Source organism: Schistocerca americana, chromosome 11, assembly GCF_021461395.2.
Source record: "Schistocerca americana isolate TAMUIC-IGC-003095 chromosome 11, iqSchAmer2.1, whole genome shotgun sequence".
In the NCBI taxonomy this organism is placed as follows: Eukaryota; Metazoa; Arthropoda; class Insecta; order Orthoptera; family Acrididae; genus Schistocerca; species Schistocerca americana.
Genome location: NC_060129.1, coordinates 79,094,864 through 79,122,045, shown reverse-complemented (window position 1 = coordinate 79,122,045; position 27,182 = coordinate 79,094,864). Strand labels below are relative to the sequence as shown.

General features: G+C 39.9%; 1 protein-coding gene across 1 annotated transcript in view; it reads right to left on the bottom strand.

The window, feature by feature from the left end:
• Positions 1-27,182, bottom strand: part of LOC124553251 (plasma membrane calcium-transporting ATPase 2-like) — a 631,526-nt gene that overhangs the window by 151,743 nt on the left and 452,601 nt on the right. The window contains exons 12-13 of the mRNA XM_047127138.1: positions 26,801-26,980; positions 14,394-14,588 (exon numbers count right to left, since the gene is read on the bottom strand). Of these exons, the coding sequence (XP_046983094.1) occupies positions 14,394-14,588; positions 26,801-26,980 (375 nt within the window). The remainder of the gene's footprint in view (positions 1-14,393; positions 14,589-26,800; positions 26,981-27,182) is intronic.

Here is a 27,182-nt window from a genome sequence, read left to right as displayed (position 1 = left end):
ATATGCATGTTCTGCCACTGCTTGGTAGGTACTTTTTTTATCTAAACAACCAATATTATGAACATAATCCACAGCAATACATTTCTGAAGTCAAGTTCCCATCATCTGGCTGTTCTCAGTTAATCGAATATAAAATGCACTTCAAAAGCACACTAGGTCAAAATATGAAACATATAAAATTATTTGAACGAGAAGTTCATGTCTTACTTTAAAAATGGCAACACCAGATTTCCTGCTCGATTTACCCCTGTTACCATTTGTTTGCCAAGGCCTTGCTTCCATAAGGTGGTAAATACAGGTCAGATCAGCTGCCTCTCCTTGCACCAATAGTTTGTAAACGTACGTACTGGCAGAATGCCCTCAGTCATCAGCTGTTCCATAACATTGCAAAGAGGTTACACAAGGCATGGAGAGACACCATGTTGTTGTTGTTGTTGTTGTGGTCTTCAGTCCTGAGACTGGTTTGATGGAGCTCACCATGCTACTCTATCCTGTGCAAGCTTCTTCATCTCCCAGTACCTACTGCAACCTACATCCTTCTGAATCAGCTTGGTGTATTCATCTCTTGGTCTCCCTCTACAATTTCTACCCTCCACACTGCCCTCCAATACTAAATTGGTGATCCCTTGATGCCTCAGAACATGTCCTACCAACCGATCCCTTCTTCTAGTCAAGTTGTGCCACAAACTTCTCTTCTCCACAATCCTATTCAACACCTCCTCATTAGTTACGTGATCTACCCATCTAATCTTCAGCATTCTTCTGTAGCACCACATTTCAAAAGATTCTATTCTCTTCTTGTCTAAACTATTTATCGTCCATGTTTCACTTCCATACATGGCTACACTCCATACAAATACTTTCAGAAACGACTTCCTGACACTTAAATCTATACTTGATGTTAACAAATTTCTCTTCTTCAGAAATGCTTTCCTTCCCATCACCAGTCTACATTTTATATCCTCTCTACTTCGACCATCATCAGTTATTTTGCTCCCCAAATAGCAAAACTCCTTTACTACTTTAAGTGTCTCATTTCCTAATCTAATTCCCTCAGCATCACCCGACTTAATTCGACTACATTCCATTATCCTCGTTTTGCTTTTGTTCATGTTCATCTTATACCCTCCTTTCAAGACACTATCCATTCTGTTCAACTGCTCTTCCAAGTCCTTTGCTGTCTCTGACAGAATTACAATGTCATCGGTGAACCTCAAAGTTTTTATTACTTCTCCATGGATTTTAATACCTACTCCAAATTTTTCTTTTGTTTCCTTTACTGCTTGCTCAATATACAAACTGAATAACATTGGGGAGAGGCTACAACCCTGTCTCACTCCCTTCCCAACCACTGCTTCCCTTTCATGCCCCTCAACTCTTATAACTGCCATTTGGTTTCTATACAAATTGTAAATAGCCTTTCGCTCCCTATATTTTAGCCCTGCCACCTTCAGAATTAGAAAGAGAGTATTCCAGTCAACATTGTCAAAAGCTTTCTCTAAGTCTACAAATGCTAGAAATGTAGGTTTGCCTTTCCTTAATCTATTTTCTAAGATAAGTTGTAGGGTCAGTATTGCCTCACGTGTTCCAATATTTCTATGGAATCCAAACTGATCTTCCCCTAGGTCGGCTTCTACTAGTTTTTCCATTCATTTGTAAAGAATTTGCGTTAGTATTTTGCAGCCATGACTTATTAAACTGATAGTTCAGTAATTTTCACATCTGTCAACACCTGCTTTCTTTGGGATTGGAATTATTATATTCTTCCTGTCTCATACATCTTGCTCATCAGATGGTAGAGTTTTGTCAGGACTGGCTCTCCCAAGGCCATCAGTAGTTCTAATGGAATGTTGTCTACTCCCGGGGCCTTGTTTCGACTCAGGTCTTTCAGTGCTCTGTCAAACTCTTCACACAGTATCGTATCTCCCATTTCATCTTCATCTACATCCTCTTCCATTTCCATAATATTGTCCTCAAGTACATCGCCCTTGTATAGACCATCTATATACTCCTTCCACCTTTCTGCTTTCCCTTCTTTGCTTAGAACTGGGTTTCCATCTGAGCTCTTAATATTCATACAAGTGGTTCTCTTTTCTCCAAAGATCTCTTTAATTTTCCTGTAGGCAGTATCTATCTTACCCCTAGTGAGATAAGCCTCTACATCCTTACATTTATCCTCTAGCCATCCCTGCTTAGCCATTTTGTACTTCCTGTCGATCTCATTTTTGAGACGTTTGTATTCCTTTTTGCCTGCTTCATTTACTGTATTTTTATATTTTCTCCTTTCATCAATTAAATTCAATATTTCTTCTGTTACCCAAGGATTTCTACTAGCCCTCGTCTTTTTACCTACTTGATTCTCTGCTGCCTTCACTACTTCATCCCTCAAAGCTACCCATTCTTCTTCTACTGTATTTCTTTCCCCCATTCCTGCCATTTGTTCCCTTACGCTCTCCCTGAAACTCTGTACAACCTGTGGTTTAGTCAGTTTATCCAGGTCCCATCTTCTTAAATTCCCACCTTTTTGCAGTTTCTTCAGTTTTAATCTACAGTTCATAACCAATAGATTGTGATCAGAGTCCACATCTGCCCCTGGAAATGTCTTACAATTTAAAACCTGGTTCCTAAATCTCTGTCTTACCATTATATAATCTATCTGAAACCTGTCAGTATCTCCAGGCTTCTTCCATGTATACAACCTTCTTTTATGATTCTTGAACCAAGTGTTAGCTATGATTAAGTTGTGCTCTGTGCAAAATTCTACCAGGCAGCTTCCTCTTTCATTTCTTAGCCCCAATCCATATTCACATACTACATTTCCTTCTCTCCCTTTTCCTACTACCAAATTCCTGTCACCCATGACTATTAAATTTTCATCTCCCTTCACTATCTGAATAATTTCTTTTATTTCATCATACATTTCGTCGATTTCTTCGTCATCTGCAGAACCAGTTGGCATATAAACTTGTACTACTGTAGTAGGCGTGGGCTTCGTGTCTATCTTGACCACAATAATGCGTTCACTATGCTGTTTGTAGTAGCTTACCCGCATTCCTATTTTTTTATTCATTATTAAACCTACTCCTGCATTACTTCTATTTGACTTTGTATTTATAACTCTGTATTCGCCTGACCAAAAGTCTTGTACCTCCTGCCACCGAACTTCACTAATTCCCACTATATCTAACTTTAACCTATCCATTTCCCTTTTTAAATTTTCTAACCTACCTGCCCGATTAAGGTGTCTGACATTCCACGCTCCGATCCGTAGAACGCCAATTTTCTTTCTCCTGATAACGACGTCCTCTCGAGTAGTCCCCGCCCGGAGATCTGAATGGGGGACTATTTTACCTCCGGAATATTTTACCCAAGAGGACACCATCATCATTAACCATACAGTAGAGCTGCATGCCCTCGGGAAAAATTACGGCTGTAGTTTCCCCTTGCTTTCAACCGTTCGCAGTACCAGTACAACAAGGCTGTTTTGGTTAATGTTACAAGGCCAGATCAGTCAATCATCCAGACTGTTGCCCCTGCAACTACTGAAAAGGCTGCTGCCCCTCTTCAGGAACCACGCGTTTGTCTGGCCTCCATATTAAACATTAAACATGGCAAATTGTTCACATTTATCATACTAATGCCAACGTTAAAAAAGACAGAACAAACCATCAAAGATGGTATTACCGTTCTTGCCCATTTGTACAGGGTGATTCCAAAAGAAAGAATAGATTTCAATTGTTTTTTATTGTCAAATTATGAAAGACAGAAGCACACTGCTAATGTCACTGGAGAAGGGAAGGTTCAAAGTCTTATGTTCACACAGACACTATATCATACATTCAACATGAGTACCAGTGTTGCTTGAGAAACATTGAAATGGTAATCTATTTCATGCCACACATGAATCAAGAGATCCCTGTTTGTTTCATTGGCAGATTCAAAAATTTGATTTCTCGGCTCTTGGAGAGTAGCAGTGTTATGTGGGACAAAGACTGCCATTCCTGTACCCCATAGAAAAAAATCACAAGGTGAGGGCTTGATGACCTGGGAGACCAAAAGCAATGAGGGAGATCATGTCGTCCACCTCTTCCAATCCAATGTTGTGGGGTGAATGTGTTAAGATAACACTGTACCTCGAGGTAAAAGTGAGGGAGGGCACCATTGTGCATAAAAATGAAATCAGTGGGATCTTCCTAAAGTTGAGGAAACAACCAATTTTGCAGCATGTCCAGGTATGATATTCCTGTCAATTTCCTCCACAAAAAAGAATCTTGTGAACAGAAATGGCACTAAACACATGATAATGCCAGAATTTCATGACCCGCAAAATCTTACATAATGGTGATATACATTACCTGATAGACAAAACATCGATTCATCTGAAAAAATGAGTCATTCAGAAAAAGTGTTGTCTGCCGTTTCCTGGAGGACTGAAAAGCAAAATCCATAATCTCCGTCACGGTAGCCGCGACATAAATGCTACAGTAGCTGCAACGTTTAAGGCTTCATCCTGTGGCCTTCCAAGGCTCCATGTGGATGCATTTCAAATACACTCAACATTTTCATCAGGTGTGCCTGATTGACCTCTGCTCTTCCCTTTGCAAACGCAACCAGCTTGCAAGAATTTTGTATGCCAATCATTAATCTGCTTGTGCAGAGGTGGCTTCTTGTTAAATGAATGGTGGAATGCACGTTGCACTTGAACAATGGATTGACTTCATGCAAATTACCACATACAAAATAATTTCTCTTGTGGTCAAGTCGTCATGTTGCTATAAAACAACAGCAAATCTGGGTCAAAACTTTGAACCTTCCTCTACCCAGTGAGATACACAATGTGTTTCTGTCTTTTATAGTTTGTCCATAGTAAAAACTGAAGTCTGTTCTTTCTTTTTGAAACACCTGTTACGTTAAGTACATTATCAAGCTTACCCTGATGGATTGCTATTTCAAGGTCCACAAGCAGGTCGAGTTTCTTTCCTTTCCTATCTACATGGATCATCTCTAAGTTCACTTCTATGCCTTTCAGGGGGTGAGTAGCCTGATTTATATGTTTGACAACTATCAATTTGCTGCAGCTGCCCAGTCCAAAAGAGTCTGCATGCTCCCTACATCTTTTCTAAAATTTTCTACCTGTTTGTCCTACATATTTCATTTCACACTATGTATATTGTCAAGGAGATGTTAAACCCAGTCTTCCTTCCACTGTCTTTTGTAAACACATGCCTGTTCCAGTTTATTTATCCTGTTGCCAGCTTCTTGTCATACACTATATCTCATTAAGGTTTTTGCTGCGAACGCTAAATTAACATTGTATGGCTGGAGAATGTTTGCCAGTTTCTGTGAAATTTTCCCAAAATATCGTAAAGTGATGATCTTCTTATCCCTTGCTATTTCCTCTGTCTGTTTCTTCTTGTCCCTATAAATAAGATGATTAACCATCTTTACATCATACCCATTATTTACTGCTATCCGTTTAATGATGTTTAATTCATTTAACTTATCTGCTGAACTCTGGAACATTATTGGCTATATTCACTTAGGTTTTTAACTTCTATTCTTCATAACGTTGTGAGTAGCAAGACTGGTTGGGAACCACATCTGTTGCATTCCTCAATGATTTCTTAGATATTTCTTAAGACTGACACTAGTACAAAAATGTGAACAATTTGGAACAGATAACTATTAATATGGTGTCTCTCCATGCCCTCTGTAACATCTTTGAAGTGTTATGGAATGGCTGATGGCTCAGTGCACTCTGTCAGTACATACACGGTGTGACAATTATTGAACTATATGAAAAAAGAAATATAAATTAGTTGCAAACTACAGCATGCACACACTTCATTCACTATGTAAACGTCACTGTTATTCAGATTTAGGTTATGACATGTCCAATACGTCTGCCGTCATTGGCGATAGTGTGGCACAGATAAATAGTGAAATTCAGCATGACCCACAAAGTGTTGGAACATTGATGCTATCGATGACCTTCTGAATGGCTGTTTTCAGCTCAGCAATAGCTTTGGGGTTGTTGCTGTACACCTTGCCTTTAATATAGCCCCACAAAAAGGAGCCACACGTGTTCCGATTTGGAGAATATGGTGGCCAATTGAGGCCCATGCCAGGGGCCTCTGGGTAGTCCAGAGCCAGAATGCAGTCCACAAAGTGCTCCTCCAATACATTAAACACTCTCCTGCTTCAATGGGGTCGAACTCCATCTTGCATGAACCACATCTTGTCGAATCAGGGTCACTTAGGATAAGGGGCTGAAATCATCTTCCAAAACCTTCACGTGCCATTTGGTGGTTACCATGCCATCAAGGAATATTGCACCAGTTATTCTGTGACTGGTCATTGCACACCTCAAAGTTACCTGTTGAAGGTGAAGAGACTTCTCAGTCATGAAATGTAGATTCTCAGTCCCCCAAATGCAACAGTTTTGCTTATTGAGAACCCATCCAAATGAAAGTGGGCTTTGTTACTAAGCCAAACCATATACGTATACAAATTCCCATCATGCCCCGTGGCCAACCATGCAGTTTGAATATCCTAATGCAAACTGTTCAGAAGTTATGATGATTTTATTTCATATAGATTAATAAATGACACCCTGTGTTTACGAACTAGTGGTGCATGGAGAGGCAGCTGATTGGACCAGCATTTACCGCCTTGCAGAAGCAATGCATTGGTGGATGTGTGGTAACCTGGATAAGTGGAGCAGGTAATCAGGTGTTGCCATTTTTAAAGTAAGACAAGGACTTCTCCAACAAATATTTTTTTCTTTTTTCTCTTGACCTTGAATGCGGTTGAAGTGGATTATCATAGACAGTCAGACAGCTTGTCTCCGAAATGCACCACTGTGGATTATGTTCCTAATATTACTGGGTGTATGCTAAAATATTTATTAACAATTAGCGTAATAGGCACTACCTCTAGTCCTTAAGATGGACAATACTGGAATTCAAACTGGTACATAACTCATAAGTAATATATGTACAATAGGTGGCACAGTATTCACAATGCATAGAGATGCAAATAAATGGAGAACCCACTGTGGGCCCTCCCGGTCACTGCTCCCTACGCATTTAAGATGTAAGTGGGAACAAAGAATTAGGACATGTACTGGAAACAGAACGGGAGAGTTGTTGGTAAGGGAGAGCCCCTGTGAAAGCTGATACAAAGACATGATGCTCCATATAATGTGTGAGACAACCATAGCGATATACACTGTGTTAAAGAAAAGTGTTCCACATTTTCTGAGGTCGTAGTATGAACCAAAATAAGACCAAAATGGCCAGTAAACATGAGCCCTAAAATGTATATATTAAGAGGTATGAAGTACAGAGATATATGTTTTTCACAGAAGTGAAAACAAACAAGCACTCATAGCTCTTAAGGTATTCATATTAGGGCCCAAATTTTGTGCAATACTTGTTTTTAAATATTCTGTATTTCATACCACTACAATTAACTACAAAGAAGTGATTACTATTTAGAAAAATATTTATTTATTAATTTGGTACAGAATGACAGATTTGCAGAGACAAACAGATGTGTTAACAGTGTACTTATTTTGCTTTATAATGCAAGATAACACAGGATAAAATAAAGGAAAGGCAACCAATCACCTGCAGCTGACTGGTGTGTTGTGCATAGAAACACACAGCAGAAAACAGCATTCACACTAACTTTTGAGCTCTTGCTCTGTCTCTAGCAGACATAGACATAATCACACATTCAGATACCCAAACAAACACAGGTTTGGTGAGACTGACTACATGTGTATGTACACTTGATTGTCCAAGTGTTTCAATGTGTGCATGTTTGTTAGAGATAGAGCAAGACCTCAAAAACTATTAAGACTATTGTTTTTGCTGCATCTTTCTATGTGTCACATGCCAATCAGTTACAGGTGAGTGGTTGGCTTCCCTTTATTTTACTTATCATTGCATCCAGGAATTTCTGTTGCTATACAGGACTTAGTTTAATTTTTGTCTCAAGTGCTCCTGCAAAAAAATAAATTGTATCTGTGTATTTTGCTGTATTAAGGAACCTGTGATTATAAGGCTGTTAAAACATCACTGAACATGAGTGTAAATCGGAAGATCGGAGGATACTTATGATTAGCAAGAGTAACAAGTTTACCTGAGCGGTCATTACGAAAAATTTCATTTACAGCACCAATGATGTTGAGCACCAGTAGAGCAAGTTCAACGGTATTGTACAATGTGCTTTAGACAGGTATGTACCGAGCAAATTTATGAGGTATGGGAAACAACCATCACAGTTCAACAGCTGTGTCAGAAAGCTGCTATGCAAGCAAAGAGAGCTTCACTGCAAATTTCAACATAGCCAAAGCCTCACAGTCAAACAAATACTGAACAAAGCCAAAATTAGTGTAAGGAGAGCTGTGCATGAAGTATTCGACAAACTTGAAAGTAAAATTCTATCTACCAACCTGACAGAAAATCCTAAGAAGTATTGTTCTTATGTTAAATCAGTAAATGAATCAAAGCCATATGTCCAAGACACCGTGTAATAATAGTGGCATCAAAATACAGGATGACAGAGAGAAAGCTGACATATTAGAAATATTTTTCCAAAACTGTTTCACTGAGAAAGATTGCACTTAGTCACTCCTCTGGATCATTAGACAAAAGCCAGAATAACAGGTATCAAAATATGTGCCCATGAGATAGAAAAGCAACTGAAATTCTTCAACAGAAGAGAGGCCACTGGAAGTGATGGGATACCAACACGATTCTATATAGAGTATGTGAAAGAACTTGCTCCTCTTCCTGCAACAGTGTACCAAAGAGCACTGGAGGAACGATGCACTCCTAATGATTGGAGGAAAGCACAGATTGTTCTCATTTTTGATAAGAATTGTTGAGTAGATGCATGAAATTGTCTGATACCAGTCTTGCAAAATTTTTCAACACGTTCTATGATAGCATATTATGATATTTATGGAGATTGACAATCTCCTGTATAGGAGAAAACAAGAATTGTGTAGAAACCAGCTCACTCTCATCATCTATGAGGCACAGAAAGCAGGCAGATATCACACTCTAGCTTGATACTGTATTCCTTGCCTTCCAAAAGGCTTCCTATGCAGTTTGGCACAGTTCTCTAATGAACTGAGTAGGAGTGCATAGAATACCAGACCAGCTGTGTGACTGGGCTGAAGGGTTTCTGGCAAACAGACTGCAGCAAGTCCTTCTAAACAGAGAAAAGTCATCAGATGTATAAGTAACTTCCTACATACTGCACAGGGAGTGTTACAGGACCATTGCATCACTACATACATAATATGATTATGCTGGGATACTGAAGTGAAATTTAGAAAGACCTGCAGAGGATCAATGCTTGGTGCAGGGACAGGCAACTGGCTGTCAACATAAACAAATTTAACACATAGTGCTTAAATAAGCAGGAAGAACCACCATTTTATGAGTAAATGATTTCAAAACAATCATTGGAAACAGTCATAGCCATAAAATATCTATGAGAATGTGCACTGAATGATTTAAAGTGGAACAACCACACAAAAGTAATTACAGGTAAGGCAGATGCCAGACTGAGATACACTGGAAGAATTCTCAGGAAACGTAGTCTATGAACAAAGGAAATAGCTTACAATGTGCTTGTCAGACCACTACCTGAATATCCGTACCAGACAGGACTGTTAGAGGAAACAGAGAAAATTCAAAAGGGAGCATAGCTCATTTCATTACAGGTTCATCAGCATCAAGGAGAAGCTGAGACAGTTGCGTGAAAGGTGTTTGCATCGCACTGTGGTCTACTGTTGAAGTTCTGATTGTATACATTCCTAGAAAAGTCAAGCAATATACTGCTTCCCCCTGTGTGTATCTTGCAAGAGGATAATGAAGATAAAATTAGAGAGATTTGAGCTCACAAAGAGGCTTACCAGCAATTGTCATTAGAGAGACAAAGTCATGACTAGAACAGGAAAATGAGGAGGTGACAGGTGTCACAAAGTACCCTTCAAAACACAATGTATGCTGGCTTGCAGAGTACAGATGTAGACATAGACATAGATGCACCAACACAGTTCAGCAGATATGCCTGCCAGTATTTGTTACTGATAACATCTCAGCGATATGTAACAGTATGTGCCACAGAAAATTCAGGGTTGCCACAAGTTCTAGAAATCAGGGAATTTCAAATGTATCAGGGAAATATCAAGGAAATTTGAAAAAAAAGAAAAAAAAAACACTAGAAAAATCTCGTTTTTGTTTCAGTAGTGTGAAATTGTTTGTTTACTGAGATGTCACATTTTGTCACTGGCAGGGAGCAGCTGAGTACACGTGCCGCTTCCCTACTCTCTCATTCTTACTGCTTCTCCCCTTCCCACCACTCCCCTCAGCTTGCAGTCAGTGCTGCCACTAGTGCTGATGAGAGGCAGGGAGTGTGAGGAGTGGTTTGTTTGGATCTGATTCTCAGAGTTTGTTGATGCAGCAGTTGGAGACAATGGTCATATGTGCACAAGTTGTGTCTGAGTGATTGTGTGAATGTGTGTGCACTCTCATTTTCTGACAAAGGCTATGGCCAAAAACTTAATTATGGTGACCAGAATGAGACTTTCACTCTGCAGTGGAGTGTGCGCTGATATGAAACTTCCTGGCAGATTAAAACTGTGTGCCCGACCGAGACTCGAACTCAGGACCTTTGCCTTTCGTGGGCAAGTGCTCTACCATCTGAGCTACCGAAGCACGACTCACGCTCGGTACTCACAGCTTTACTTCTGCCAATATCTCGTCTCCTACCTTCCAAACTTTACAGTTGCTACTTATCTTCATTAGTATTGATTCTCAGAGTATTTGTGCAAGTTATCTGTTGTGTGAGTGATCACTGAAGTCTCATTTCATCAACATTGTGTATGTGACACATGAATAGCTGACCATACGAGTGGACTTCCATGACGGGCTGAAACTGCAGGCCGTTTCTGTGGGTGTCTCTAACGGAACGGGCCTGCTGCTGATCTGGAGCTCAGAGTTTCCCACTAATGTGCAGGCAATGTCTGTCGGATCTAATCTCACCAATTTGCCTGCCAATCTGTCTGTGTGTGGCGTAATGCCACAGACTTTCATGGTTTACCTATGGATATATACTGCCTACATGAAAATTAGAGAGACCTTTGGAGAAAAGAGAACCACCTATATGAATATCAAGAACTCAGATGGAAAACCAGTTGTAAGCAAAGACGGGAAAGCAGAATGGTGGAAGGAGTATATAGAGGTTTTATATAAGGGAGATGTACTTGAGGGCAATATTATGGAAATTTGAAGAGGATGAAAATGAAGATGAAATGGGAGATGTGATACTGCATGAAGAATTTGAAAGAGCGCTGAAAGACCTGAATTGAAACAAGGCCCCGGGAGTAGACAACATTCCATTAGAACTACTGACAGCCTTGGGAGAGCCAGTCCTGACAAAACTCTACCATCTAGTGTGCAAGATGTATGAGACAGGTGAAACACCCTCAGACTTGAAGAATAATATAATAATTCCAATCCCAAAGAAAGCACGTATTGACAGATGTGAATTTTATCGAACTATCAGTTTAATAAGTCATGGCTGCAAAATACTATAGCGAATTCTTTACAGACAAATGGAAAAACTGGTGGAAGCCGACCTCGGGGAAGATCAGTTTGGATTCTGTAGAAATGTTGGAACACGCGAGGCAATACTGACCTTACGACTTCTCTTAGAAGAAAGATTAAGGAAAGGCAAACCTACATTTCTAGCATTTGTAGACTTAGAGAAAGCTTTTGACAATGTTGACTGGAATACTCTCTTTCAAATTCAAAAGGTGGCAGGGGTAAAATACAGTGAACAAAAGTCTATTTACAATTTGTACAGAAACCAGATGGCAGTTACAAGAGTCAAGGGGCATGAAAGAGAAGCAGTGTTGAGAAGAGAGTGAGACAGGGTTGTGGTCTATTCCCAATGTTTTCAATCTGTATAAGTTATTCAATCTGTGTAAGTCAGGTGATGCTGAGGGAATTAGATTAGGAAATGAGACACTTAAAGTAGTAGATGAGTTTCGCTATTTGGGGAGCAAAATAACTGATGATGGTCAAAGTAGAGAGAATATAAAATGTAGACTGGCAATGGCAAGGAAATTATTTCTGATGAGGGGAAATTTCTTAACTTTTCTGAAAATATTTGTATGGAGTGTAGCCATGTATGGGACTGAAATATGGATGATAAACAGTTTAGACAAGCAGAGAACAGAAGCTTTTGAAATGTGGTGCTAGAGAAGAATGCTGAAGATCAGATGGGAAGATCACATAACTAATGAGGAGGTACTGAATAGAATTGGGGAGAAGAGAAATTTGAGGCACAACAAATTACGGTATTGTTTATCCAAATGACTTCAGTGAGCAAGTTGCATTAACTTATTTGAAGTTTTTTTGACATACTCCTTACCGAATCTGTTAAAGTGTTACAATAAGTTTTGAGAAACATTTCCTATATGACAACTTTAATCTTGTCTATCTGCCAATCTTCAGTGTTATAAACATTATACGAGGGTTGGAATTTTAATAGTGGCAACTATTTATTTAGAGCTAGTACAAAATAGATACATGTTTCAAAGTTTTACTGACCTTCAAACTAGTCACCAGCATTGTATATAACGCATTGCCAGAGATGTGGAAGTTGTAGGATACTCTTAGCAGTGCCAGTTGTGGTGACAGTTCGAGCAGCGCACTCTATTGCCCGACAAATTTGTAGCAGATCTGAAGCAAATGCCATGAAGTGTTTTCATCAATTTAGAAACTGAGTTGAACTTAGGAGGGCTTAAGCCAGAGGAGTGCAGTAGGTGGTATAGCACTCAGCAGCCCCGTCAATCAAACAAATCAGTAACAGCTTGCACTGTATGTGCTTGAGCATTGTCCTTCAAAATGATGGTCAGGTCCTGCAGAAAGTGTCATCACTTCTGTCTCTTAGCTGGTTGTAGGTTGTGTTCCAAAAATGAACAGCATAGAGACAGAAGTGGTGACACTTTCTGCAGGACCTGGCCATCATTTTGAAGGACAATGCTCAAGCACGTACAGTGCAAGCTGTAACTGATTTGTTTGACTTATGGGGCTGCTAGGTGCTATACCACCTACTGCACTCCCCTGACTTAAGTCCTCATGAGTTCAACTCAGTTTCTAAACTTAAGGAAACGCTTCATGGCATTCGCTTCAGATCTGCTACAAATTTGTCGGGCAATAGAGTGCGCTGCTCGAACTGTCCACACAACTGGCACTGCTAAGAGTATCCTACGACTTCCACATCTCTGGCAATGCGTTATATACAATGCTGGTGACTACTTTGAAGGTCAGGAAAACTTAAAAACATGTATCTATTTTGTACGAGCTGTAAATAAATAGTTGCCACTATTAAAGTTCCAACTCTCGTATTAATGATTTTTGGGTTAGGACCATCTGCAGGCAACTGAATAAAGTCAATATTCTTTTTCTTTGTTCAGTTGCATGTAGCTGGTAATAACTTAAAAACCATTAATATAGTATTTCCTAAATGACATTATATGTAGTGCCTCCTTTTGTTCAGGCTTGTATTTTTTTATGCAATCGAATATACCTTTGATAACATGATGTGCTCCTGGTACATCTGTCAAACAAATATGAGCTTTGTGCTTCCATATATTTCCATTAGATGTCCCAATTGAATGCTGAAGTTTATCAGACTTGGCAAATAAATCTGTTTGCACAACTTACCACAAAAAATGAAAATCTTATTCATTTCTAAAATTCTCTAAGTATTTTGAATCTAAGATGGAAGATAAAGGGTTTAACATCCTGAGCAATGAGGTCATTAGAGCTGGAACAAAAGCTTAGATTGAAGATGATAGGGAAGGAAATATGTCTTGGCCTTTCTCAAGGAACCATCCCATAATTTGCCTTAAAAAACTTGGGGAAACCTTGCTGAAACTGAGTTTGGAAGCCTGCACCATGACTTGAATCCCAGTTCTTCAAAAATAAGTCTGGTGAGTTAGTACTCCTCTGCCCCAGCCAGCACATTGGCCAGAATGTGTCTAGCTCTATAACCTCTTGAGAGCTAGTGCAGAAAATATAACTTGGATGCAAAATAGTGATTGATTTATTTACATGGATGCAATTTTAACAAAGTATAGCATAAGTATATGCAACAATAAAATAAAAAATAAATAAAAAAGATGAGACAGAGAGAGAATTCGGGGCCAAAGACATTTGCAACAAGGCGTAAACAAACATACAAAGTAATCAAATATATTTATTTGGAATTGTACAATATTATTAAATAAAATAAATGTTTTCTTACATCAACAGACTACACTTAATGCAAAACAGCAAACAATATCCACCTGCACCTACCATAGCAAACCCGACATCAGCAATCTTCAGAGCTGGACCATCATTGGTTCCATCTCCGGTGACAGCAACTATTTCCCTGTTTGGATATAGCTTGCTCTCAATCATACCTTTAACCAGTGTGTATTTGTCTTTTGGTGAAGACCGTGCTAGTACCCTGAGATTAGGCCACACGAGGTCCAGCAGCTGTTGGCTGACCTAACACAGGGACACAAATTCTCGCAGTAAGTTGGTAAACATTATTCAGGATGCTTTTAATAGATTTTGGCACAAAGTTTCCTACTAAAATGAATAGCTTACAGTCCTAAGACAAAAAGCACAAGATGCCAGTTTTTGTGTAACACATTGCGCAAATAGGAAAGAAATATAGAAATGGTTCAGAATGAATACTATAGTGAAATTTTTGCAACAGACTAAAACAAAATTTGGTAATTAGATTCAACATCAGCACTTGCATTTTGCAGAGAATGCTGTTTTTAGTTACACACGATATTCACAGCTCATCCAAAAAGTTCTGAGAATGATTTTATTCTGGCATGCAAACAATGTCAGTATGGTAACTATGATGGCAGCTTAAACTAACAACTGTAAAAACAGATGAGCATTCAACTAGTCACTTGTGATCAGGTAGCATTACACAGTCAATCTGCAGGCATAGCATGAAATCCCATTGTGTCACAAATTGCAATGGAGAAATATCTTTAAGTCAAGTGTCCAAGACATTCTCAAGAATGCATGAAATGTATTCATAGCTGCAAATAATGACAACAATCAGCTTTATAATGGAATGATGAGAACAAAAATTTGTCCCAGATCAAGACTCGAACCCAGATTTCCCACTTATCATCAGTGGTTGCCATAATATTAGCCTATGCAAGCATGCTTGCTTCACAGCCAGACCAAAACTTCCTTATGTCATCAACCATGTGTCTACAACGTACACTCACACATCCATTATGTATATTCCAGTACAGGGAAGACATGCACGTCCAAATGAATGTTGCATCATACTTCTGAACAATGCAGGCATTGCAATGTTGTATGTATTGCCTGACACTGGCAAGCAACTTTCAGTTAAAATGCTTTTTCTGCACAGGAATAATTGATGTATGAGTTCAGGTTGTAGACATATGGTTGACGACATACGAAACTTTCAATCTGGCCATGAACTGTGCTCGGGTAGCCTAAAGGTAAGCGGGAAATCCAGGTTTGAGTCCTAGTCCGGCACAAATTTTCATTGTCGTCCTCCCATTATATAGCTGGCGGTTGTCCATATTTGCAACTGCAAATACATTTCATGTACTTCATAGCGGCAGTGCCCATTTTTTCGGACATGCATGTGTGTCCGAAAGAACTTTGCGTTATACTTCTGAACAACACTTGCCACTACAATATCATATTTTCAAGAAGAGAGAAGTGTCTGCAAAGTTTGTCTCGTACACTTCAGCTCCCAAACAAAAATGGTCATAAATGGACGCCTGTTGTGACTTGACTGAAATGCACATTCTTTTGCTGGAAAAATCATCAGGATGATGAGACTTTCTGTTATCACTACGAACCAACTGCAAAATGACAAAGTGCAGATACTGACATGAAGGGTAAACACTTTGAAAACATAACTGATATTTGAGCCAGTGTGATGTGTGAGTTGAACAATATCCCAAAAAAGAACTTTTCTGACAGTTACATATGGCTGTATGAATGTTCTGTGCATTGTACTCAAGTGGGAGGAGGCTATGTGGAACACCTGAAACAATAAAACTACCATCTTAACTTTTCTCTGTTTTTTATTAATCCAGTCTTGAAACTTTTTGGACTGACAGGGTATATAAAGGAAAACATCATCTTCACTTCCAAGTATTAGGCTTTTTCCATTTTACCTATCACTTTTTTTATCTTCCTTGACTTATTTTACCAACTAACATAAATCTTCTTACCTGAAGAGAGAATATTTCTCCATTCATTTTTTTTTGAGATGTCTGTTCCAGTTTCTCCTATTTTCTAGTACTTTACTGAGTATATTAAATATATATAGCTCTTCCCTAATTTCAAAATTTCAAAATCTGTCAGCTCTTGTGCATCTCTTTAATGCTTTTAGAAAGCTTACCTCTATTTCTTGTATGCAACTTTCTTGACATCTATTTATAACCCATGATTCACTTCTCTAAACAAGCTTCAGAACTGCAATTGTCTTACACAACTGAATCTTTTTTCCTTCCTCAGTTTACTTTTTAAACATCTGTTTATAATTCCACATATTTCTTCTTTATATCTTCAGTATATATGTAGTTATATGTTATACGTGGGGCCACTACCAAAATAGTTAAAACGTTTGACTTTCTCTACTACTGTATCATTAATCACAATTTTTGTCCATAGAAGATGTTTTCATTTAAAAGCCACTGAAATCGTCTCTTCTGAAATTGTCAAGTCTTCACAAATTACTTAATAAGTGTATTCCCCTTCATAGATTGTCTTCATTCTTCACCAGCAGAGTAGTTCATCTGCTTGTAAAAGGAAATTAAAGTGGGACTTTCTGTCAATCTTACTACACCTGCTAAGGGAATAAAAAATAAAATAAATGTGGCTTACTCTAGGGCAAACACAAGTGAAAGAGCTCCAGTGAACAAGAATTTGACTACACAACTGCTGAACAATCACTGGAAGCAGCAACATTTAGTAAATATCAGGGATGTGCATACAAATCCACCAATTGTAGATGAAACAAATGCTTGACTTTAACCCACCGAGAAGAAGAATCCTGAGGCAGGGTAGTCAACAATTCAATGGAAGAAGAATCCTTACGCATGGTAGTCAACCATCCACCCTGTTTTGAATGATACTTGAGTATAATTGCTCAATGAGTAACTTTTATGAGATGATACTGGTAGGGGGAATATGCTGGCGGCCATTAAAGTTGTAGTACCATGAAGACGGCATGCAGCAAATGACAGATTGGGATAAAATGTATTACATGCAGGGAACTGAAAAAGATGACCCCATTTTAGGCCACTCACACGAAGTAAATATGGCTAATGACATCTACATTCTAAAAATGGTTCAAATGGCTCTAAGCACTACGGGACTGAAAGTCTGAGGTTGTCAGTCCCCTAGACTTAGAACTTCTTAAACCTAACTAATCTAAGGACATCACACACATCATGCCCAAGGCAGGATTCGAACCTGCAACCGTAGCAGCAGCGCAGTTCGGAACTGAAGCGCATAGAACCGCTCAGCCAAAGCAGCCGGCTCTACATTCTACACATCAGGAAAGATTATAGAGCAGGTTTCTAATTCAAAAACCACATTTGAATACTGTTGGTTTGTGAGAAGATTGTGCTATATCTATATATATATAAGAAGGAGAAATGTCCACCAGCATGACATATCAGAATTCTATGGTAGCAGGATTGTGATCCATTGAGACTGTGTTTTACTGTTCTGGGATATTGCTGCTTGCATTGCTAGGAACCTGATAGATCAAGGGTAATCATATTTGACACCCTGCAAGATCTCAATTGCCTCATGTAAGTGACATCCTTCACCTGGTCTCTCTATCTCCTTCGTGGTCTTCCAGTGATCTTCATCCACTCTAAACTCCATCTGAACAGGCCTTGGAAGGCCCAATGGTGCAACGAAACTGCTGTGTCATTCTCAGCCCACAAGCATCACCGGATGTGGATATGGTGGAGCATGTGATCAGCACATTGCTCTTCTGGCCATTGTAGTGTCCCTTTTGCAATATTCACCATTATCGAGGTGAAACATAAATAAAAATGGCTGTATGTGACTCAAAATGAACTGCAAACAACGATTTATCTGCGACAGGTAATAACACTAACTGTAAAAATATACAATATAGATCGATAGATGCAGAAAAGACATTATTTTTATTGTATGAGATTATAATGTGTAAGTAATTAAAAGAAGTATTATTATCTTTGTAAGAGTATAAAACACAATGCAATGCTCATTCTTCTGTCTAGTCTGTTTTTTTTTCTGTTCATTCTGGTGTTAGCTGGAATAAGGTATGCAAACTATTGTGCTGCGCTAGCATTTGTATCTGTCATAACGTAATTGCAAATATTTAATGGTGTAAACTGTGTCCTAGTAAGAATATATTAGTATAAAGTGATCTCTGTGTGTTATTGCAAGAACCTATGCCACATTTATCTCATGAAAAGAATATTTAATGAAAATTATTTAGCATGTTTCCAGCTGCTGCGGAGTGAGTAACAGTGATCTCTGACTGTTAACAATTAGCCGCCATTAGGCGGTACATCTAAAAATATTTTTCACAGCACAATGTCTGATAGCCGGAGTGGAAGAAATTATGTAAAAATATTCAGTGAGATTAATTGAAGCATTCCAGTGAAATAATTTTATTAAAATTTGTCTATTTTCTGTGATAGTAATAATTTTTACAGTAATTTGTAGGGAGCCTGGCACTTGATAAAACCAGATATAATACATAATTGGCAACCTACAAAATTCATTATTTTGTTTATTACATCTCTTTTGCATTTTTTTGAAAGCTAAACGTAAAAACTAACTTCACTAAAAATCAGTAACAAATCACGATAAATCAAAGGACAAACAAATTTACTAGGAGAGTTTCCAGAATGAGATTTTCACTCTGCAGCGGAGTTTTACTAGGAGAGTGTTTCCTCTCAATAAATAGTTACATTATTTTTTTAGAAGACATAACACCATAAGCCAGTTTATGAGACCAGGTCTTCATCCAGATTATGTTCATTCTAAGGTCTCTTCTTGGAAGTCTTTCTGGTCCCATTCTTTTAATGTTCCAAACCAGTTAAGCCTATTTATCTCCACAGTTTCTTTAAGAGGCTCAATCTAATGTGTGTTTTGTATTGTTTCATTCCTTAGCCTGTCCCTTCTCATGTTACATGAGATCCCTCATAGAAACGACACCTCTGTTGCTTGTATTGTGCTCAGATCTTTCTTTGTCTAAGTGCAATATTCTGATCCATAGGTCAAAATTGGCAGAAAATATGACTCGTATATCATGAACTTTGCTTTGGCAGGGTTTTTCCAATTTCTAATTATGTCCAACATACACTAACAAAATTTTGAACAATTTTTTCTTCTCTCCAAAATTTTAGCCTTGATTTTTCCATTCTTGGTTAAGTTACATCCTTGACACATGGACGTATCTACTTCTTTAATAGTTTTTCCATTGCAACTTACATCCTCACAGCCACATCTCATACCTCTTACATGCAGCAAAGCAACTATCCACACAGACAGTGCGATGGCATCTGGAGTTCTACAGGCTGTCAGTCAGTGACCATTGGCACGGCTTTCCTTGTGGCAGCAGCAGAAAGAGGCACTTGCCAGTGGTAAACCATCTTTTTAGCTATTTCTCAGTTCTGTGCATAGCATTACAATATTGTGGTAGACATATCTGTGTGTCAATGGTCCAAAGAGAATGAATGTTGCCAGATTGCATTCTTCACCATAACACTGGTCCAGCACCTGGCATAACAATATGGGCTACACTAGGAACAAAACATGATCACTTCTGGTTCACATAGTCAACATTTGGACAGCAGTCCTTAAGCCACATCCACACGAGATGCACTGCATCTGTAGTATCACGCACAGACACATGGTGAAGACCTGTGCAGAATGGCACAGACCGGGCAGAACTGCACAGAATGGAGCACAGTATTGGTAGGTGTACAGCAATGTTCCAGTGTCCATGCATGTGCACCAGTACAGATGGTAAACTGGAAATGCCATCCAGATGGAGCACGCATGAATGAACTGTTTCCTTTCTAGAATGAAATTTTCACTCTACAGTGGAGTGTGCGCTGAAATCAAACTTCCTGGCAGATTAAAACTGTGTGCCAGACTGAGATTCAAACTCGGGACCTTTGCCTTTCGCGGGCAAGTGCTCTACCAACTGAGCTACCTGATCATGACTCATGCTCCATCCTGACAGCTTTAATTCCACTAGTACCTCATCTCCTACCTTCCAAACTTCACAGAACCTCCCCTCAGTAGAGCCTTGCCCGCAAAAGGCAAAGGTCCCGAATTCAAATCTCAGTCCGGCACACAGTTTTAATCTTCCAGGATGTTTCCTTTCGTGTACCAATAAGACATGGAACTCAGTTTGTTGTCACTGAAACTCTTTCCTCAGTTTTGCACAGCTTGGTACAGCACATGTTAAGGCCTGTGGCTGTGCCTTCTCTGTGAAGTCTGTGTGGCATTACGTTTTAATAAAAAAACACTAGACTGCACATTGCCCATGAGGTCCTCTGCTGCCCTGAGTGGCACCTTCTCCAGATTCCCCATCCACTGAAAACATCTGGTCATGAGTTGCTGAGAGAATGCCATGTCACCACTCAGTAGACACTGCAATTGACAAACTCTTGCACAGAGTTGAAGCTACACAGAATGAAATACCCATATCTATGCCCATGGCTCTTAAGACAGATTGTGGTGCCATGTGCACCTTTGTCATTGGCAACAAACATTTCAGATACCAGCTTCTATAACAGTGCTTGATTCTTACTGCAGAGCTTTCCGCCCTCTATCAGGCCATGCAGTACATCCCACAACACAGGAATCTCAATTGTGTATTATGTCCTGATTCACTTTGGTTCCTCCAGACCCTATGTGTGCTATACGCATACCACTCCTTAGTATAATGAATTGAAGAATGTCATCACTTGCTCACTAATGATGGAGACAATGTGATGTTCGTGTGGGTCCCTGGTCATGTCTAAGCGTCGGGAATGAAGTTACCAATGCTGTTGCTAAGGCTGCAGTCTGACTGCCAAGGTCTTTTAGCTATTCTGTCCCTTCAAATAATCTCTGCATTGCTACATGTAGGCCGGCCGGTGTGGCCAAGTGGTTCTAGGTGCTTCAGTCTGGAACTGCGCGACCACTACGGTCGCAGTTTCAAATCCTGCCTTGGGCATGGATGTTTGTGATATCCTTAGGTTAGTTAGGTTTAAGTAGTTCTAAGTTTTAGGGGACTGATGACCTAAGATGTTAAGTCCCATAGTGCTCAGAGCCATTTTGCTACATGTAGGAACACTGTGTCACACTTGCATGAACACTGGTCTTTTCTATATGAGAACAAACTCAAGGAAATTAAATACTTCCAAGTACCTCAAACGTATTCCTCTTGTCCCTCTTGCCACGAGGAGATACTTTTAGGTAGGCTGCATACTGAGAACTGTCATTTCAGTCACCATCATTTGTTAACTGGACACCCCACACCACTCCTTGATTTATGAAGCCAACCGTTGACAATGCTCCATTTTCTGATCCACTGCTGATTTTATAACTGTTTATGTTTTGATGTATATTTTCCATCTGAATTATCAGATGTTTTAGCAGATACAGTACAAGCTGTTGTAGATCATATTTTAGTTTTTGTTTGCGATAGTAATACAGCAAAGGAAATTTAATTTTCAACCTTTTGAGCAATCTCCTCAAAGAGGAAGTGATCATTTGCAGTTATCCTTGTACTCCAGTCTATTAGGCTCTGAGTATTATCAACTTCAAAATTCATTCAGTAATTGATCATTTTATGAAATGACATGGGAACTTATGACCTCAGCTGTTTCGCACTCTAAAGCAGTAACAAGCAAGCAAGCAAGCAAGCAAACAAACAAACAAACAAACAAATTCTATGCCCAGCTGGGTTAGAGTTGTTGCTGCTGCCAGGGGTGGCATCTGTGTGTACTAAAAATCACATCCTCTGTACCCTCCAATGACTTGCACATTTAATCATGCAGTCTTCATAATATCAATATTAAGAGAAGGAAAATTGCTGCTCACCACATAGTGGAGATGCATGATGGGACTGGCGACTGGGTGGGGTAAGGAGGAGACTGGGGCAGGATGGGAGAGGGATAGTATGGTGGGGGTGGTGCACACTGAAGTACTGCAGTTTAGATGGAGGGCAGGGGAGAGTTGGGAGGGGGGAGGGGGGAGGGGGGGGGGGGGACGGTGAAGTAGCAGAAAAGGAGAGAAATAAAATGAGAGAAATACAAAGACTGGGTGTGGTGGTGGAATGATGGCTCTGTAGTACTGGAATGGGAACAGGGAAGGGGTTGGATCGATGAGGACAGTGACTAACAAAGGTTGAGGCCAGGAGGGTTACAGGAACATGGAATGTATTGCAGGGAAAGTTCGCATGTGTGCAATTCAGAAAAGGTGGTGTTGGTGGGAAGGATCCATATGCCACAGGCTGTGAAGCAGCCACTGAAATGAAAGATATCATGTTTGGCAGCATGTTCAGCAATAGGGTGTAGACCACATGACTGGTTTCACAGGTAACCCTGCCTGTGATGGTATAGGTGATGTTGGTGACCAGACTGAAGTAGGTGGTTGTGGGAGGATGTATGGGACAGGTCTTGCATCATGGTCTATTTACAGGGGTATGAGCCATGAGGTACAAGATTGGGAGCAGGGAATGTGTAAGGATGGATGAGTATATTGTGTAGGTTTGGTGGACAGCAGAAGACCACTGTGGGATGGGTGGGAAGGAAGTGTGCAGGACATTTCTCATGTTGGGGCATGACGAGAGGTAATCAAAACCCCGGCAGAGAATGTAATAAAGTTGCTCCAGATTATAATCTTGAAAATCTGTGATCATTGTGACTATTTGCTGTTTTACCTTCTTTCCGTACTGGCATTTAATCTATTCAAGGCAGCACCGTGTACTGAGCAGAGGTAATATTTGACAGCCTTGTTTTTCCACCAGAATTTTGGTGTTGCCTCTGCAACAGATAACCAATGACTGTAAGGCAGATTTATAACTGAATATTTTGTGAACTAGTTTAATGGAAAATTCAAATGTTGGTTTGATCCACGCATTTCAAGACTCAAATTTCCTTGAGTTGTTCACTTGATTTGGCTGCAGCCCCCATCGTGTCTGTAATTTATATCTTATACACTCAGTCAAAATTGTGTCACTACACTTAGGGGTTCACTGCGATGTCCTGAGCTTAGCTGTGTTAATTTGATTTTGTGTGCATGCTGTTGGTACTCAGTAATTTAATATTTGCTCTGTACTCCAGGTGTCTACATTAAATTTAACTGCTCGAGGGTCTTGCATGGCTTTATGCAGGTGTGAGCTTTGAAGCCTGGTTAAGGCTTGTGATCCTTCTTTTGCACACCTGCAGTCTAGCAGTACACTGTATGTTCCTCTACTGACTGTCAAGTAGTCAGACTAGTTAGGCATTAACTGTGTCTACTATAGTGTGTGATGATGTTATCAGAGGCAACTCCTTGCACAGAATTCATATGCAAGATAAGCTGTATATGTTTTGTACTACCTCTCAGAATCTTTGACACAATTTTGGAGTGTTTGTTTCAATAGCTTGTCCTCTCCAAGTGGTCACTAAATTCTATGTTAAATAAAAGAGTTTTAATTTTGAATACCTTCAGACTGGATATTGAGACTGGTACATTTTTTACTATTTTATTTATTTATTTCTAAAATAAAAAAGGTTCATATGTTAATGCCTTCCTAAAAATATTGGTTGGCATGAAGAATTTTGCCCATTGTATTCACTAAGAGTGTGGGGTCTGTTCCTCCTGCTGATAGCTATTATCACCTGTTGCTCAAAATTATTCTAATAAATGGGGATTGTGATCCCCTCATTTGCATGGATTGAGTTCTTGTCCTCTATTGCCACCATCTTTCCCCTTCCATGGGGGAATTATTAGTAGCATGATTGCGCCCCTTGCGGCTTAGAATTATTGTTCTTCATTTGGCTGTTTGTTACTTGCTGACATTGTCATTTGAAATAAAGTGTTACTTTGGTTTCTAAGGGGTTGCTGTTAAGGACAGCCAAACAAATTTATATGTTCCTTTAAAATAAATTATTGCATTTTCTATCTGAAAGCTTTATATTGTTGAATTGTTGTTTTGAAATTGTAAAATTTGTCTGGGTTTAAAGAATCTTTACATTAAGATTAAATTGTGCTATGAACAAAACACAAACTTGCACAAAGCATCTTTCTCATTCATTTCTTCCCTTCTGCCATGTTCTCCAAGTATTTTTCCTTCTCTTCCTTGTACTAGTATTGAATTCTGGTCCCCGCCACAATTAAATTTTTGCCCCTCTTAACAATCTGAATGCTTTCCTTTATCTCCTCATATGTTCTTTCAATCTCTTCGTCACCTATGGAGTAACTAGGCATATAAACTTGCACTACTGTGGTCAGTGTTGACTTTGTGCCTACTCTGACCAGTTAAACATTTTGACCACCTACCTAATAGCCAGAATATACACCTTTGGCATGGGTAAAAACAGTGATGGGTCATGGCATGAAAGTAATGAGACCATGGTAGGTCACTGGAGGGAGTTGGTGCCACATCTGCACACACAGGTCACCTAATTCCTGTAAATTCCAGAGGGGGGGGGGGGGGGGGGGCGCATGAGCTCGGACACCATGTTAAATCACACCCCAGATGTATTCGATCAGGTTCAGATCTGGTGAGTTGGGGGGCCAGGACATCAACTGGAACTCACCAGTGTGTTTCTTGAACCACTCCATCACACTCCTGGCTTTGTGACATGGTGTACAGGGTCTGCAACCAGTGTATGATACTCCTTGGCCATCATGGTGCCTTGCACGAGCTCCACTGGACCCATGAATGTTCCCCAGAGCATAATGGAGCTGCCGCCAGCTTGTATCCATCCTGCAGTGCAGTTTTCAAGGAGCTGTTCCCCTGGAAGATGAAGGTTTTGCACCCTCCCATCAGCATGATGAAGAAGGTATTGGGATTCATTAGCCCACGCAATGCTCTGCCCCTGTGGCAATGTCCAGTACCCATTTTGGGCATAGTTGCTGATGTCACGTGTTAACATTGGCACATGCATGCGTCATCAGCTGCAGAGGACCCCTGTTAGGAGTGCTCAGTGCACTGTGTGTTTGGATACACTTGGACTCTGCCCAGCATTGAAAGGCCCATTGTTAGGAGTGCTCAGTGCACTGTGAAAGCATGGTGAAACCATGTCCAGGCATTGTGATGTTGGGTGGCCGCCCCTCATTATGTGTCGGATGTCATAGGCCGGGCAGACTGGTAAAACAGGAAATAACATGAGACTTCAATGCTGGGCAGAGTAAAAGTGTATCCACCACAGTCTATGATGTCCGACATCTGTAATGAGAGGTGGCCACCCAACATCACAATATCTGGACATGGTTTCATCACATGTTGAAGACACTCACCATATCACTCTTCGAACATCTGACAAGTCATGCAGTTTCTGAACAGCTTGTGCTGAACCTCCGGGCCATCACTATCTGTCTTCAGTCAAACTCAGACAGATCACAGGCCTTTCCCATTCTACACATAGACAGCACACTGATATTACATGTGCAATGTGAGTGTCTGACTAGTAGTACTATACGCACTGTCCATTTGTCTGACTAGCAGTCACTCCTTACCAGGTGATGCTACTGGGGATGGGTTTATATCGATAGTAGGTCGGTGGTCATAATGTTCTGGCTGTTCAATGTACCTTGGCTATTATAATTCACTATGCTGTTAATAAATGCCTACCCACAAATCTATTTTCTTATTTATTATTAGACGTACTCCAGCACTGCCTTTATTTGATTTCATTTTGATTACCCTGCACTGGCCAGATCAAGAGTCCTGTTCTACCTGTCTCCAGACTTCAGTAATTCCCACTATATCTAATTTCAACCTATTAATTGCCCATCCTAATTCTCTAACCCAACCAACCTGGTTAAGGGATCTAACATTCCGTACACCAACCCATAGAATTACATATTTGTTTCTCCAGATGGGATTTTCCTGAGTAGTCATCACATGAAGATGTGAACGCAGGGGTATTTTACCCCCCCCCCCCCCCGAATATTTTACCCAAGAACATGTAGTCATCATTAAGCCATACAGTAGAGCTGCACACCCTCAGGAAAAATGACTGCAGTGTCCCCTTGTTTTCAGCTGTTTGCAGTACCAGCATAAAGAGGTCATGTTGGCTAATGTTATGCAACCAAGTACATCAACCATCCTGACCGTTGCCCCTGTAACTACTCAAGAGGCTGCCACTCCTCTTCAGAAACTACAGATTTTTCTTGCCCTCTCCACAGATACCTCTCCACTGTGGTCACATCTACAGTACATCTGTGGCTGTATTGCTGAGACATCCAAGCCACTGCATCGTGGCAAGGCCCACAGTTATGAACATTTATTTCTCAAAAACATAATAGCTAATATAATCAGGTGTTTGATACTTTAAATGCTCTACAAACAAAAGATCTCAGCTGGTGATATACTAACATCTAAAAATTTTATTATATGTCCATTGAATGTATAAATGCTAGTTTACCTTTCATAAGTTGAGAGCTGTGATTGTCTTAGTATCCATCTTTATACAAGTACTTACTTTTCCACTGCTGTCCCTTATTCGCCTGTCAAATTCACTCCCTTCCATGACGAGATACGTACTGTCAGGATGAATGATGCCACACTTCATTGCTATGGCTCTTGCAGTGTGTATATTGTCACCTGTTATCATACGGACTGTGATCCCTGCCCGTTGACATTGCTGTATGGCTTCTGGAACCTTAAAAAGATTAACATTAGTTATACTGGTCAATGGTGTTGTTGAAGGAGGAGTAGAAGAGGAGAAAGGGTGGGGCAAGGTTTAGATCATGTGGATATAAATATACAGAAATAAAATAAAACTGAACACACTAGGCAGAACTATGGACCTTAGTCATCAATTGCTGATATACACGTAAGCAATCAATTGCTGATGTACATGT